This window comes from Dysidea avara, chromosome 8, assembly GCF_963678975.1.
Source record: "Dysidea avara chromosome 8, odDysAvar1.4, whole genome shotgun sequence".
Lineage (NCBI taxonomy): Eukaryota > Metazoa > Porifera > Demospongiae > Dictyoceratida > Dysideidae > Dysidea > Dysidea avara.
The window spans coordinates 26,391,785-26,409,322 of NC_089279.1; the positions used below are offsets into that span (position 1 = coordinate 26,391,785).

At 35.6% G+C, this 17,538-nt stretch overlaps 1 protein-coding gene across 1 annotated transcript; it reads right to left on the reverse strand.

The window, feature by feature from the left end:
• Window positions 1-1,887: 1,887 nt before the first annotated feature.
• On the reverse strand, window positions 1,888-15,615 carry LOC136264891 (matrilin-4-like). The gene is made up of 9 exons (XM_066059656.1): window positions 15,077-15,615; window positions 15,005-15,026; window positions 14,265-14,840; window positions 13,705-14,205; window positions 13,436-13,659; window positions 3,678-3,699; window positions 2,942-3,517; window positions 2,389-2,889; window positions 1,888-2,343 (listed from the first exon to the last, which is right to left on the reverse strand). Exons 1-9 carry the CDS (start codon window positions 15,125-15,127, stop codon window positions 2,117-2,119), a joined length of 2,700 nt encoding a protein of 899 aa, XP_065915728.1. The 5' UTR covers window positions 15,128-15,615; the 3' UTR covers window positions 1,888-2,116.
• Window positions 15,616-17,538: the final 1,923 nt, after the last annotated feature.

The window sequence follows — 17,538 nt, forward strand, 5'->3', positions numbered from 1 at the left end:
GATAACATAGTAAACACCATAATAATTATAACCAATGGCGGATCCAGCATTTAGTATTTGGGGCAAATTCCCCCCACCCCTCTCACCTTGTGGAGGAGCCATGCAGCCATGCTTCTGATTAAAATAGCTACTAAACTTTGTATCAGGCCAAGATCAGTTTATTACTGTATCTCATGAAAATATGCACACTTTACTAGCATTTATTACAAATTCATGTGAAACCAAAGCAAACCAGTCAAACTAACTATAAAATTGCCACCCCACCACTTTCGTGTGTATTAAATGTCTCTAAAATTAATTATCGTGTTGCTGCATGTTTTAAAGATATTCAGAGCCTTTTAAATAGCTTTTAATACTTCACAGGAAAGACCGAAATGGCAAAAATTAACTGTGAGACACTACTAAGAAGTGATTATTTGTTGCTTCAAAAATGCAACACTGAACTAGAACATCTGGCTCTCTCCCACCACCTACAACTTAGCCTGTGCCCCTCCCCTTGCCAGCTCCTGGATCTGCCCCTGATAATTTCCATTACATGCACAAAAAAGTTGTAGCAATTTGATGGGAGGAAGTAAACAATTCATATTATAACAGTTTCTTCAAAATGTATTCATAGTTATAATAAGCATTAATTAGTTTAACTTAAATGTGACAGGCTAAGTGAAAATCAACTATGTTTATAACACACACTGCAATCACAGTATATACAAAACATTAGTTTCATTCACGTGCCACATACTATTTTCTATATACAGCCTAGCACTCTGGAGATATATAATAATAATTAAGAATCCATAATGGACTCTTATTATGGACTCTTGATAATGTATATAGCTATCAGGTTGCGTATCCAAGTTATTACTACATCTGCTTAGTATAAATTGTTATTCCTGGGAAATGTGAGGCTCTAGCTACATATATGAGAATCTCAACATCAAAATTAATGTTCCACACAATGATAAGATAATTAGAATTCAGGGTGAAAATAACCAGAATAATTATGTTTTGAATATTAGGATGTTTCATTGGAGTGCATTTTAACTGATCCTATAAAAATTAAAGTCTTGACTTTTAACATCCAGCTTTATGTTCAACTGATGTCTGGTTGGTTTGTCTTGTTCTCTTTATACCTTTTTATTGATTTAGAAAATCTGCACACCTTGCCAATCCAGTTACAACAGTTAACAGAGTTGATCTCAATGTGACACAGAATAAGAACAACTGCATAGGAATATGATGATGCAGTTGTTGAGATGAGTTTTTCCTGCAGTGACATGACACACAACACTTGCTATGCAATCTGAGACTTATGTGTAGCAGTTAACTAAGTGAGATCACTGCTGGTAAGCAATGCATCATACCACCATCCATCAGTGCTTGTACAATAAATTGTCTGAATTGTGAATTCAGCTACATCTCAAAAGTAGAGCAAAATATGCTTAGCTGGCTGTATAGTGACTGTGACTAATTACGTACTTTCCAATTCTGCCAGCTTAATTTTGAGCATAATTGACTTTTATGGGTGCACCTGTTTTAAAGCCAAAGTGTCCTTGCATGGATGAAAACTTTGCTAATTATAATTAGTTGTATTAAGATTGATTCTTGGCCTTTCCAGATATCAGCTCTAAGTACTACTTTAAGTTACTTACTTTCATGAGGTCTTTCTTTACAAGTGAACTGGTTTTTACATTGGGTTAAAAGTACTAGTTTCTTGAGTGTGCTATTTTTACAGCAAACTGTGTTTTTGGGTTGATATACATACATAAGTAACGGTATATTCTTACAGAACTCTAACAGAACATTCAAACACAAAAAGGCATACTGGTTATGATACTCACGTAACAGATGTTAGGATAACAAATGATAAAAATCATTTTAACAGTACTGCAAAGTTAAATATATCCAGCTTATAACATTTAAGTAATCACAATGTAAACATTGTACAACAGATCATACAGTATACAGAAAACGTATTTTTGCTTACAGCATCTACATTAAAGTGTACATGTAATATTTTTTATGCAATGACAGTGCATGTGTAGATGTATATAATTATAATAATAGCAACCAAATAATTCTTGCATGTACAGTGTACTGCACTGTCTTGAAGTTTTTCTTAGAACTTTTTGAACTTGAAATCATCTTCTAGCATATTGGACACCATGTAGTCGAGAATGCTGCCCTCAATAAGCCCTTCTCCCTGATGGCCAGGATTCATGGCTTTCCAGCATGTCTTGCCAGTCATCACATTGTCTAGTTCCACTGCTACTGGGCCATGGCTGTCAGGGTAAGTTAGTATCTTCTTTATTGGGTCAACTGACATTCCTTTAACCATAAACTGACCTGAAAAGAAAATAGTATAAATTCGTCACACTGTTTAGAACTTACCAATTAGTCCATGCATCTGAGGAACATTGTCGTATTTCATGTTCCAATCTACATCAAGATGGTTGCCATAGAAACTAACATCAAAAGTAGCAAATGGTTTGGCATATTCAACATGGACCAGAGGATTACCGGTCTGCTTAGCAACACCTCGAGTGAATTTGACAGACATTTTTCCCATTTCATCAAAGGCCACTGTGTCAACTGCAGCAGCAGTAAAATGTCCCTGATTGACTAATATAACTTCTTGGTTGACTGAGTCAAATATAACTGCTTCAGATTTGTTAGAATTTTGTGGGATAACAGCTAGCTTTCCAATCCAGGTGGCATCTTTCTCATCACCATGGCTGTCTACAAAGAAAGCATTAATGATGTAGTTGCGATTGTAGATCAAGTTGAAGACCAGTCCTGGGTATCCTTGTATGGAGTAACACAGCTTATCACCAGACACCAATGGAACCATGAAATGAGGGTCCCCCATTGCCATTGTATTATTTTCATTGTCTGCAAACATTGTAACTTTAGTAAATATCATACAGAATGTTAACCAACTCACCATCGCACAATCTCTGGGAAAGAGCTTGTTGCAGTTGTTGAATAGCTGTGCTGTCAAAGCTGTTTGTATTGAAAACAAGTGAAGGATCACTAGCAATGGCATTAAGCTCAGTGAGGTCGGCATTACCAACACCAACAGCATACACCTGCTGGAATATATTAGATGCATGTACACTCTGAGCATTAGGTATGGTCTGTGCTGAGTTAACATTTGATTCTCCATCAGTGATAACAATAGCAATAGCAGGATGTCCTGGTCTCAGTCCCATTGTGCCATCTTGAGCGCTGCTAAGTAAAAGACTTAAAGCTGCAGCTGTGTTGGTGCTTCCAGCATCATATGGCAAGTCTGGATTTATGGCTGTTGAAAGAGCTGCAATATCAGTGTGTGTAGGTAAATTGAAATGAAGAGTAGCATCAGTGCTGAACAATATTACTCCAGTGAGACTCTCCTGTAGACCAATAGTGAGCAACTGGACTAATCCCTCAGTAAACTCTCGGATCATCTGAAACCGACTTGAACCAATGCTTCCCGAAGTATCAATCACAACGACACAATCAATTCCCCTAATTTCACATTCTGTAAACAAAAATTTGTGCATGAATCTAACACAATTTACCATTAAAGTATATAAGCAGTACATATATAAACACTACATACATGTATTGCACTATGTAGTACTACTATAACTGTGCAGATGCTAACACACAAGTATATAGATATACAGCCTTTAGCTCACCAGGGTCACTTTGGCCTTGCACCTATAAATACGAAAAACAATGACATTTGGTTAGTATTCATTGCAACTTACTCCAACAAGTAGGCATAATGCAAAAGTTGCTATAAGAACAGCACAGTTCATGATGATGATGATGATTCAGTAGCTTGTTGGCTTAGTAGTTCTTGACAGATTCTTCTTCACTCACTGGAATATACATGCTACACTGGAGTGTTGTGTGTACTTTTATAGCAAATTTGTAGACAATAAAGGTGCTACCTACTGAGGATGTTTCACTAGGAAGAATCACTACCACACTAATGTTTTCAATATTGGTAGGATTCTGGCTGTTATGCTGTCTCAATTTGGTCTCTGTTTGTAAATTATAGCATCACTGTCTTGTGCACTTCAGTCAGTTTAGAAATACACTGAATATTTACTGTACTTTATCTGTAATGAGTATTTGCATACATACATCATATGTGTACATATTTACATGTATAATGTGATTCCACTTTTTGCTAGACTTGTATAAACACATGTATAGCTAAACTCAAATCATTTTAGCAAACTTAGCCACTAACCAAGCATGGTTGCAAACTAAACCAACAACAATGCCAACTGAGTATTGAACCTGCATGGAACCGTGCAGTTACCAGACTACTGCTGCCATCACTTGGCTAAGGTACCTCATGAATACAGAAGTTAAAATACTTTACGTTCTTCAACGTCTATCCGTAAGCATTGACACAGTCTTCTGTGGGTCACTATACTCCTGCCCCAGGAATATTTACATGTGGTGTATAAGTACCCTCCAGCACCTGTATAAAATAACACTATCAATTGCTGTTAATTTGTTTATGCATAGTGTGTACACATGTGCATGATGCCAGAATATATGTGTGTGCATGTACCGAGAGCATGTGCTAAGTTAATGTATATAAAATTATTAGGTTCTCTGCATGTGTATGTATTGTATGTTTATACTTACCTATACACACATGTACAGGTTTGCACAGAGTTCCAACTAGCTACATGTACAACTTATAGGCACATAAGTGTCACCATAATACACTTAACAGAGGAAACAGCATACCAAACCCAGGTGTGCTTTAGTAATGGTGCTCAAACATTGCTATTGGAATGTTGAGCCATGCATACTGTGGTCCACTCCAGTTACTATGTTTGTACATGTGTGAGGTATCATACAGTATACCATAACTATAGGTAGAGATGCAATTACATGTATGTGTTGTTGATTCCAATTATATCACATTAATTCTTGTGGAAATCTTACTGTTGCATCAACCTATGAAGCAATTACGAATACATATTTTAAACAACCAGGAAAGCTACCTAATCACACATGCTAAACCGTATAGCTATATATTGGTATGTGTACCAGGTGTGCATTCTTCATTATGCAGGCATCCTTCATGGTCAAGCAATCAATTATCACCTTAATTTAAAACCTTGTACCCAAGTTTATAGGATTGAAGGTACGTATATATGAAATTACCTACATAGGAGAAACTGCTAGGATGTCGAAGGAAAAGAACAGAAGACCTGAAGTGGGCAACAAGAAAAATCTGATTGGTATATTGGGTGCTTATGAATATGTGCTGCAGCTATATGTGTAACCCAGCACCTGCAGTACAAATTGATTGATAGCATTTCTTAGTCATTGCTATGAGTGTATTTGCAATCATCTCTATAGATCAACTCTGTTGTACTTACTAACTTTCTCTCTCATCTCTATGTAATGTATATTGATGCCATAAAATGGTTTCTATGGTAAACATGTGGTATACACAAGAAACTGATTGTGTATGAAGTAAGAAAGACCTACAGTCTGTGAGAGGCCACACATGCAGGAAAAAATCATATTTATGTGATAGCTAGAAATATGCATTCTCATAAGTACTTTATAACATAATGTTGAAAGAGAAAATTTGCTTATCTCATTAGGTGCACTGTTAAGTAGTATATGTATAATTCCAAGAAGCACTAGTATAGGCCACTAACCGTAACATGTTGAATGAATTAATTGTGCTATAGTCACATTCTGCAAAGATGTTTGTCATTGATAATTAACAAATAGTTCTGCATGTGCACCAAAAAGACACTATAGTCAATTTCAAGTCTAATCTGAATCTTAAGCATGTGTCTGTATATCAGTGGCTATGAGATTCTCACTTCCAAAACAGGTTGTCCAGTATACATACTATAATTGTGCACATACAAATTTTCACATGCACAAAAAGCATGTATCCATGATGTATGCATGACTTAACTTTGTAGCATAAAAGTGTTTCTTTCTCTGCATGTATTATCAATTAGAGGCCAGTTAACTACTTTGCTGGGCAAACAATAACCATATAATTTACTATTATCACTGGAAGAATACTGAACAAGTTGCAATACAGAGCTTTAGACTTCCCTAAACAGTTCCTTCAATTTGCAGGAACTGTTCAGGAACTGCTCAGGAATTTAAGTCTTTAGGGAATTCTGCACTATACACTGCAGCTTTAAGGAAATTTTAATATTCTTCCAGTGTATAAACAACTTATCATTAATTAAAAATGCCATACTATTGGCAAAGTAGGAACAGAAGTATGTGTGTATGTACATCCATGTATCAGTTTTGTTCATAGATGCATGAAACTTTAAGTGAAAGTACTATAAAACCAGCTGACCACTTAAGCATAGAAGTATGGCTGCAATATTATTGTAAAACATATTATATTTTACCATTGATAGTCGTAATTCATAAACAGTGCTTGAGTCTTAAGTCATTATATACTCACATTCATTTCATTAAAGCAAAATCAGTATCTGTACAAGTACTAACATGCATAAGTAACTAATCAAGAAAACTGGTCTGTTGTGTAAGGATTCTAAAGACTTAGAAATGTAACAGACTGGCCAAGCCCACATATTCAGGGAAAGCAATTGACATGAAGGATTCCATATGATAATTAAACCCTAGGAATACACATTCCATAGGTTAGTACATGATCATAATAATAATGTTGAAAGAGGAATAGTTATTGCATACTGCTAGTAGCTATGATGCTTCATGCCCAAAAATGCATGACAGTAGATCTGGAACTGCACCAAGCAGCTTAATATATACATTAAGTAGTTTGTGAGTGTTCAACATAATATTGTTCTTCACACATAAGCCACACAATGATGCTCCCATAATATTTTTGACAAAGTCATACCTGCATGGACATAGAATTAACGCTTACCCATACACTTTTTTGCATCTAATTGAAATGCGTTTTTTTGTAGCTGGATGGAAAGTGTTTGTCTAAACCACCCCAGCATTTGTATCAGTTCAGTAACTTCTTAACAAAAGCTAGAAATATAAGTTTCCATATAAGGATCTTGTTTATACAAGACAACAATAAATTTCCATTTACTGTATATTTCTATTCTTTCATGTGCCAATGAATAATCTTTTCCTGTGATCAAATAATTATAGAATATCCTTTTCGACTCCAATTTTTTTTTGCTTGTAGCTGAATACTGTGGCTATTCAATGAAAAACCAAAAAATGCTAAATAAATCTACCATACTTTTAGTAAAAAAATATTGAAAAATCTATCTCAATCCCAAAGTGGTTTATTTTATGATCACACCAATGTTCTCAATTGGTCACTGGTAAATTGGTCACTGGTAGAGAACTAGTCCTGAAAAGTTCATCATGATTGCTTAATAGGAGATACAAAGCAATATATGTGGAGTAGTGTAAAGACAATTGTGCAATGCTTCGGAGATTGAGGGCTGAGCAATAACAGTGTATGTCTGATGTGGCTTTATACGTAGTCCACACACTCAATACAGGCCTTCAACATACTTACTTGTACAGAAAGCAAGCTAAAGTTCATTGTAGCCAGCATCGGTTTATCACATTTTTATAGATTAGATGTGTATTGATAATCGGATCGGCTATTGGTTATCATCTATATTGCCCTTGTTTTTGCATATCAGTATAGGATCAGTAACTCAGTTATGCAAGCAGCAGATGCAGTACAGATTTACATACACATCTATTTATGGGGCACTCGTGTTCTAGTAATATCCTAGCAACAACTGTTTAATAAATGTCGACTGTTGATTAGTCTCACACTGTTACTTTTAAATTTAGAGTGCAAATTGTTAGAGAAAAGGTCCATGCTACCATGTTGGATTGGCTCTGTTTATTGGTTTGATAATATTATTTTATATATATTGGTTATCAGAATATTGGCTAAAAGTCATATCGGTGCACCTCTAATATATACAGATCTGATAACCTTCACATCTATTGATTGAGCACTTATCACATGCATACATACACATTCTTGTTATCCTCTTTGATTGCTTTTACACAACTACTCTAATGGTTATATGTAGTTGCACTATTTTAGCAACTGCACGGTTAGATAACTGATCTTAATAGATAGCAGCGAGGAAATACTCATCTAAATTTTAGAACCACCACTGGTTCACAATTAGTTAGAGTTCACAGACTCCTCCTAGCTGTCACCAAGAAGTAATAAAAGACAAGACACTCTAAAAACAAACAACAGAAGGCTTTTTGAAAGATAAGTATTATTTGAATTGTAATATTGAAATGCTACACACATTCAAGACAGCCAGATCTCTGTTTGCTGTACATGTAACCAATTAGTAAAATTTTCCACTGGCATTGCAATTAACAACTTACTGTGCTATACGTACATCAGTCTTATAGAACTTTGTGTAGGGGGATGTGGCATTTGTCACAACTGCACTCTGCTGGATCAACCACTATGTCACTTCCACTAAGTTGCAATCAATGCAAGCATGTATTATTCATCAGCTTCACCACAAAAGCCACAATCGCATACAAACTGTTTTCATATGGTCCATGAGCAATTCCCTCAAGTAGCTATATACTACACTGTACAGCCTTCATAATTATAGTATTAATCCTTGAATCATGTGTCAAGCACAAAGTAATCAACAATGCTCAATTACAGGTGAGCAACTTTCAGACTATGTATGCTTATATTATTACATGCACAGCGGATCGGAAACACTGATGTATACCTACAACAATAGATGTGCATGGTTTACATACATGGTATGATACAGCTATATTAACATTAAAGAATGTAAGCACACTGACCACTGAAAACACAAGTGAATTTCAGTTTTGCAGCAAATTGTACTTCATACACAATTGTGCATCATGTGTGGTTGGTGAGTCTGGAGTCCATTTGTTATGACATCAATGTGGCTAAATCATTATCTGTCATGCAGCATACATGAACATAACTAACTTAATGTTAAACAAGAAAGCAGGTTGCATGTGTAAGGATTACTTAGAAAGTGACAGTCTGGGTGAGGTCAAACATGTAGGGAAATTGATGAAATAATTTAAGTGAAGAATCCTGATTAGGAATATACATTCCATAGGTCTGTACATGTAATTTACTATAATATCATCACATCTCTAATTGAAAGAGGAAAGTTGTTGATGTTGCTAGGGTACACTCTTAGTATAATTATGCTTCATGCCCAAAAGTGACATCAGATATGGAACTGTACCATTAACCCAAGCAACTTGTTTGTTAAACTGCCGGCTAGTTCTATGAATTGTAGTTACAAGTATCATTCTGAATCATGCAACAAAGGCACTTAACTAGCTAAAATAAATATTCTGCTGAAATCATAAAAATGATGTGTATTGCATCTTACATAACTACCTCAAACAAACCATAATGTTTAATTGCCTATACTACATGTGCATGGCTTTGAAGTTTACACACTCAATTTCAATGCAAGTGTCGAGCATAACAATAATTTTAATGTAAACTATCACATGCATACCATACCTTAGCACACCATGGGTATATTGACAGATAAAACATGCGATTTTCACATATATTTAGCTCCATCCCTTAATCAACTGGAACAAAATTATTATTTTGTAAACATTCCCAGTTGGTAGGGGAGTCCACATATCAAATTTGAAGGAAATCGCCCCAGCCATTTCCATATAGATATGAGTGGGAAAAATTTTGGGTTGTTTTAACAAGTCACCCTGTAGAGAGTTCCGCTACATACAAGTCACTCTGTAGATAGTTCAGCCATAACAAGTCACCCTGTAGAGAGTTCAGCCACAAATAAATCACCTTGTAACTACATTACAAGTTGCTTTATAGAGAGTTAAAACACAATATGTACGTATACAGACATAGTCAAATACACATCTTTATCTTCTTCCTGTTGTAAATAAAAGACATTAAAAAGGAAGCTTCAAGCCGGCCATGGGCTAGCTTTGGTTTACAATAAGAAGTGACATCTAAATCAAAAAAGAGGAGGGATGATGTAGAGCTCTCTATATACCTCAATGATATGGTTATCCATAATACCCGACTCTTCCACTTTGCAGATGAGGATAATGTCTCTGATGAATGTGGATGACAACCTTGTTAGGTCAACCATAACATAGTAATAGTGACATCACTATAATGTAAATAATATGGAGACCATAGTCAAATGCAACTGATGACTGATTTGCAAACCAAATGCCTATAGCATTTTTAATGATCATCATTAACAGCCATTTCTTGGTTTGATTTGGCATCTTTTTTCACCCTGACTTTTTTGGAAGCCACACTCTTTTTTCACAGTTTATAGCTGTTTTGGTTTAGGTTATTAGCAAGAAAATATATCAATGTCTGAGTTGTGACAGTCAAAGTGCTAAGGTTTCGTGGAATTATGAAATAAGATTTACACTTAATATGCAGAATCTCTGTATAATAAATTGATGATGCTTAATAAGTGGAGAACTGTACCGCCATAATAATTATAACCAATGGCGGATCCAGCATGGAGCATTTGGGGCAAATGCCCCCCACCCCTCTTACCTTGTGGAGGAGCCATGCAGCCATGCTTCTGATTAAAATAGCTACTAAACTTTGTATCAGGCCAAGATCAGTTTATTACTGTATCTCATGAAAATATGCACACTTTACTAGCATTTATTACAAATTCATGTGAAACCAAAGCAAACCAGTCAAATTAACTATAAAATTGCCACCCCACCACTTTCGTGTGTATTAAATGTCTCTAAAATTACTTATTGTGTTGCTGCATGTTTTAAAGATATTCAGAGCCTTTTAAATAGCTTTTAATACTTCACAGGAAAGACTGAAATGGCAAAAATCAACTGTGAGATACTACTAAGAGGTGATTATTTGTTGCTTCAAAAATGCAACACTGAACTAGAACATCTGGCTCTCTCCCACCACCTACAACTTAGCCTGTGCCCCTCCCCTTGCCAGCTCCTGGATCTGCCCCTGATAATTGCCATTACATGCACAAAAAAGCTGTAGCAATTTGATGGGAGGAAGTAAACAATTCATATTATAACAGTTTCTTCAAAATGTATTCATAGTTATAATAAGCATTAATTAGTTTAACTTAAATGTGACAGGCTAAGTGAAAATCAACTATGTTTATAACATACACTGCAATCACAGTATATACAAAACATTAGTTTCATTCACATGCCACATACTATTTTCTATATACAGCCTAGCACTCTGGAGATATATAATAACAATTAAGAATCCATAATGGACTCTTATTATGGACTCTTGATAATGTATAATGCTATCAGGTTGCGTATCCAAGTTATTACTACATCTGCTTAGTATAAACTGTTATTCCTGGGAAATGTGAGGCTCTAGCTACATATATGAGAATCTCAACATCAAAATTAATGTTCCACACAATGATAAGATAATTAGAATTCAGGGTGAAAATAACCAGAATAATTATATTTTGAATATTAGGATGTTTCATTAGAGTGCATTTTCACTGATCCTATAAAAATTAAAGTCTTGACTTTTAACATCCAGCTTTATGTTCAACTGATGTCTGGTTGGTTTGTCTTGATCTCTTTATACCTTTTTATTGATTTAGACAATCTGCACACCTTGCCAATCCAGTTACAACAGTTAACAGAGTTGATCTCAATATGACACAGAATAAGAACACCTACATAGGGAGATGATGATGCAGTTGTTGAGACGAGTTTTTCCTGCAGTGACATGACACACAACACTTGCTATGCAATCTGAGACTTATGTGTAGCAGTTAACTAAGTGAGATCACTGCTGGTAAGCATTGCATCATACCACCATCCATCAGTGCTTGTGCAATAAATTGTCTGAATTGTGAATTCAGCTACATCTCAAAAGTAGAGCAAAATATGCTTAGCTGGCTGTATAGTGACTGTGAACTAATTAAGTACTTTCCAATTCTGCCAGCTTAATTTTGAGCATATAGTGCCTGAAGCATTTGCCACAGATGTGAGATAATGTTGTTTTTTTTGTAAATAGTAAGTGAATGTCACAGTAAACATAGATCTACTCTAACAGAACAGTCATTCTACACTGTAAATTCACACTCTGGATTTGCAGTTTAATATAACAATCAGTAGTAGCTATGTATGACTTTTATAGCACTGTCAAACAAGATGACAGATAATATAATGCATTTTAATTGCTTATTTCTGAAGATCATCCAAATGTTACCTTTATACTAATTCGCTGTTCCCCGGTGAGGTACATTTGCCCCAAAAACACCATCGTGTAAAAAAGGTGCATTCAAGAAACTAAAAGTACCAATGTAAAACCAGCTCAGCTGTAGAGAAAGACCTCATTAAAGTAAGTAACTGTATTTGGAGCAGCCAAGAATCAATCTTAATACAACTTACTACAATTACCAAAATTTTAAACCATGCAAGAAAACCTTGGCTGTAAAACAGGTGCATCCATAAAAGTAACTGACAATCAAAATAGCTGATGGCTGTTATACATTCATTGCTAATTATAATTTAATGTCTTTTAACTTTAATTGGTTGGTAATTTGACTTTAATTAGCTGGTATTTTCACTGCCTTTCTTTTGCTCTATGCACTGACTATTAAAAAGGTGGTCAAATTACTAGCCAATTACAGTTAAAAGAAATTAAATTAGGATGCAGCAAGAGTGAATGTAGAGCACAGTGGAATGATAAAGGTTCAATGTTAAATTTTTTGTTAAATGCAATTGGTTGTATATCAACATTCAGTCTTGGCCACTTCAGATATCATCTATTTTAGTTGCCAGTTACCTTTACTTTTATGGGTGCACCTGTTTTAAAGCCAAAGTGTCCTTGCATGGATGAAAACTTTGCTAATTATAATTAGTTGTATTAAGATTGATTCTTGGCCTTTCCAGATATCAGCTCTAAGTACTACTTTAAGTTACTTACTTTCATGAGGTCTTTCTTTACAAGTGAACTGGTTTTTACATTGGGTTAAAAGTACTAGTTTCTTGGGTGTGCTATTTTTACAGCAAACTGTGTTTTTGGGTTGATATACATACATAAGTAACGGTATATTCTTACAGAACTCTAACAGAACATTCAAACACAAAAAGGCATAATGGTTATGATACTCACGTAACAGATGTTAGGATAACAAATGATAACAAAATCATTTTAACAATACTGCTAAGTTAAATATATCCAGCTTATAACATTTAAGTAATCACAATGTAAACATTGTACAACAGATCATACAATATTATTATTTATACAGAAAATGTATTTTTACTTACAGCATCTACATTAAAGTGTACACGTAATATTTTTTTATGCATTGACAGTGTGTGTGCATATAATTATAATAATAGCACCCAAATAATTCTTGCATGTACAGTGTACTGCACTGTCTTGAAGTTTTTCTTAGAACTTTTTGAACTTGAAATCATTTTCTAGCATATTGGACACCATGTAGTCGAGAATGCTGCCCTCAATAAGCCCTTCTCCCTGATGGCCAGGATTCATGGCTTTCCAGCATGTCTTGCCAGTCATCACATTGTCTAGTTCCACTGCTACTGGGCCATGACTGTCAGGGTAAGTTAGTATCTTCTTTATTGGGTCAACTGACAATCCTTTAACCATAAACTGACCTGAAAAGAAAATAGTATAAATTCGTCACACTATTTAGAACTTACCAATTAGTCCATGCATCTGAGGAACATTGTCATATTTCATGTTCCAATCTACATCAAGATGGTTGCCATAGAAACTAACATCAAAAGTAGCAAATGGTTTGGCATATTCAACATGGACCAGAGGATTACCGGTCTGCTTAGCAACACCTCGAGTGAATTTGACAGACATTTTGCCCATTTCATCAAAGGCCACTTTGTCAACTGCAGCAGCAGTAAAATGTCCCTGATTGACTAATATAACTTCTTGGTTGACTGAGTCAAATATAACTGCTTCAGATTTGTTAGAATTTTGTGGGATAACAGCTAGCTTTCCAATCCAGGTGGCATCTTTCTCATCACCATGGCTGTCTACAAAGAAAGCATTAATGATGTAGTTGCGATTGTAGATCAAGTTGAAGACCAGTCCTGGGTATCCTTGTATGGAGTAACACAGCTTATCACCAGACACCAATGGAACCATGAAATGAGGGTCCCCCATTGCCATTGTATTATTTTCATTGTCTGCAAACAAGTTACCATGTAACTGTAGTAAATATCATACAGAATGTTAACCAACTCACCATCGCACAATCTCTGGGAAAGAGCTTGTTGCAGTTGTTGAATAGCTGTGCTGTCAAAGCTGTTTGTATTGAAAACAAGTGAAGGATCACTAGCAATGGCATTAAGCTCAGTGAGGTCGGCATTACCAACACCAACAGCATACACCTGCTGGAATATGTTAGATGCATGTACACTCTGAGCATTAGGTATGGTCTGTGCTGAGTTAACATTTGATTCTCCATCAGTGATAACAATAGTAATAGCAGGATGTCCTGGTCTCAGTCCCATTGTGCCATCTTGAGCGCTGCTAAGTAAAAGACTTAAAGCTGCAGCTGTGTTGGTGCTTCCAGCATCATATGGCAAGTCTGGATTTATGGCTGTTGAAAGAGCTGCAATATCAGTGTGTGTAGGCAAATTGAAATGAAGAGTAGCATCAGTGCTGAACAATATTACTCCAGTGAGACTCTCCTGTAGACCAATAGTGAGCAACTGGACTAATCCCTCAGTAAACTCTCGGATCATCTGAAACCGACTTGAGCCAATGCTTCCCGAAGTATCAATCACAAAGACACAATCAATTCCCCTAATTTCACATTCTGTAAACAAAAATTTGCTCATGAATCTAACACAATTTACCATTAAAGTATATAAGCAGTACATATGTAAACACTACATACATGTATTGCACTATGTAGTACTACTATAACTGTGCAGATGTTAACACACAAGTATATAGATATACATGCAGCCTTTAGCTCACCAGGGTCACTTTGGCCTTGCACCTATAAATAAGAAAAACAATGACATTTGGTTAGTATTCATTGCAACTTACTCCAACAAGTAGGCATAATGCAAAAGTTGCTATAAGAACAGCACAGTTCATGATGATGATGATGATTCAGTAGCTTGTTGGCTTAGTAGTTCTTGACAGATTCTTCTTTACTCACTGGGTTATACATGCTACACTGGAGTGTTGTTTGTACTTTTATAGCAAATTTGTAGACAATAAAGGTGCTACCTACTAAGGATGTTTCACTAGGAAGAATCACTACCACACTAATGTTTTCAATATTGGTAGGATTCTGGCTGTTATGCTGCCTCAGTTTGGTCTCTGTTTGTAAATTATAGCATCACTGTCTTGTGCACTTCAGTCAGTTTAGAAATACACTGAATATTTACTGCACTTTATCTTTAATGAGTATTTGCATACATACATCATATGTGTAAATATTTACATGTATAATGTGATTCCACTTTTTGCTAGACTTATTTCAATTGTATAAACACATGTATAGCTAAACTCAAATCATTTTAGCAAACTTAGCCACTAACCAAGCATGGTTGCAAACTAAACCAACAACAATGCCAACTGAGTATTGAACCTGCATGGAACCGTGCAGTTACCAGACTACTGCTGCCATCACTTGGCTAAGGTACCTCATGAATACAGAAGTTAAAATACTTTACGTTCTTCAACCTCTATCCGTAAGCATGGACACAGTCTTCTGTGGGTCATTATACTCCTGCCCCAGGAATATTTACATGTGGTGTATAAGTACCCTCCAGCACCTGTATATAATAACACGATCAATTGCTGTTAATTTGTTTATGCATAGTGTGTACACATGTGCATGATGCCAGAATATATGTGTGTGCATGTACCGAGAGCATGTGCTAAGTGAATGTATATAAAATTATTAGGTTCTCTGCACGTGTATGTATTGTATGTTTATACTTACCTATACACACATGTATAGGTTTGCACAGAGTTCCAACTAGCTACATGTACAGCTTATAGGCACACCAGTGTCACCATAATACACTTAACAGAGGAAACAGCATACCAAACCCAGGTGTGCTTTAGTAATGGTGCTCAAACATTGCTATTGGAATGTTGAGCCATGCATACTGTGGTCCACTCCAGTTACTATGTTTGTACATGTGTGAGGTATCATACAGTATACCATAACTATAGGTAGAGATGCAATTACATGTATGTGTTGTTGATTCCAATTATATCACATTAATTCTTGTGGAAATCTTACTATTGCATCAACCTATGAAGCAATTACGAATACATATTTTAAACAACCAGGAAAGCTACCTAATCACACATGCTAAACCATATAGCTATATATTGGTATGTGTACCAGGTGTGCATTCTTCATTATGCAGGCATCCTTCATGGTCAAGCAATCAATTATCACCTTAATTTAAAACCTTGTACCCAAGTTTATAGGATTGAAGGTACGTATATATGAAATTACCTACATAGGAGAAACTGCTTGGATGTTGAAGGAAAATAACAGAAGACCTGAAGTGGGCAACAAGAAAAATATGCTGATTGGTATATTGGGTGCTTATGAATATGTGCTGCAGCTATATGTGTAATCCAGCACCTGCAGTACAAATTGATTGATAGCATTTCTTAGTCATTGCTATGAGTGTATTTGCAATCATCTCTATAGATCAACTCTGTTGTACTTACTAACTTTCTCTCTCATCTCTATGTAATGTATATTGATGCCATAAAATGGTTTCTATGGTAAACATGTGGTATACACAAGAAACTGATTGTGTATGAAGTAAGAAAGACCTACAGTCTGTGAGAGGCCACACATGCAGGAAAAAATCATATTTATGTGATAGCTAGAAATATGCATTCTCATAAGTACTTTATAACATAATGTTGAAAGAGAAAATTTGCTTATCTCATTAGGTGCACTGTTAAGTAGTATATGTATAATTCCAAGAAGCACTAGTATAGGCCACTAACCGTAACATGTTGAATGAATTAATTGTGCTATAGTCACATTCTGCAAAGATGTTTGTCATTGATAATTAACAAATAGTTCTGCATGTGCACCAAAAAGACACTATAGTCAATTTCAAGTCTAATCTGAATCTTAAGCATGTGTCTGTATATCAGTGGCTATGAGATTCTCACTTCCAAAACAGGTTGTCCAGTATACATACTATAATTGTGCACATACAAATTTTCACATGCACAAAAAGCATGTATCCATGACGTATGCATGACTAAACTTTGTAGCATAAAAGTGAAAGTCATACCATACAATGTTTCTTTCTCTGCATGTATTATCAATTAGAGGCCAGTTAACTACTTTGCTGGGCAAACAATAACCATATAATTTACTATATCACTGGAAGAATAATGGACAAGTTGCAGTACAGGGCTTTAGGCTTCCCTAAACAGTTCCTCCAATTTGCAGGAACTGTTCAGGAACTGCTCAGGAATTTAAGTCTTTAGGAAATTCTGCACTACACTGCAGC

Excerpts from the sequence above, each read along its gene's own strand:
- LOC136264891 (XM_066059656.1), bottom strand. The coding sequence starts at position 15,127 with ATGAACTGTGCTGTTCTTATAGCAACTTTTGCATTATGCCTACTTGTT. Across the intron at positions 15,027-15,076 it reads CATTATGCCTACTTGTTGGA|GTGCAAGGCCAAAGTGACCC; the intron begins GTAAGTTGCAAT and ends TCTTATTTATAG. Across the intron at positions 2,890-2,941 it reads TTCCCAGAGATTGTGCGATG|ACAATGAAAATAATACAATG; the intron begins GTGAGTTGGTTA and ends CAATGTTTGCAG.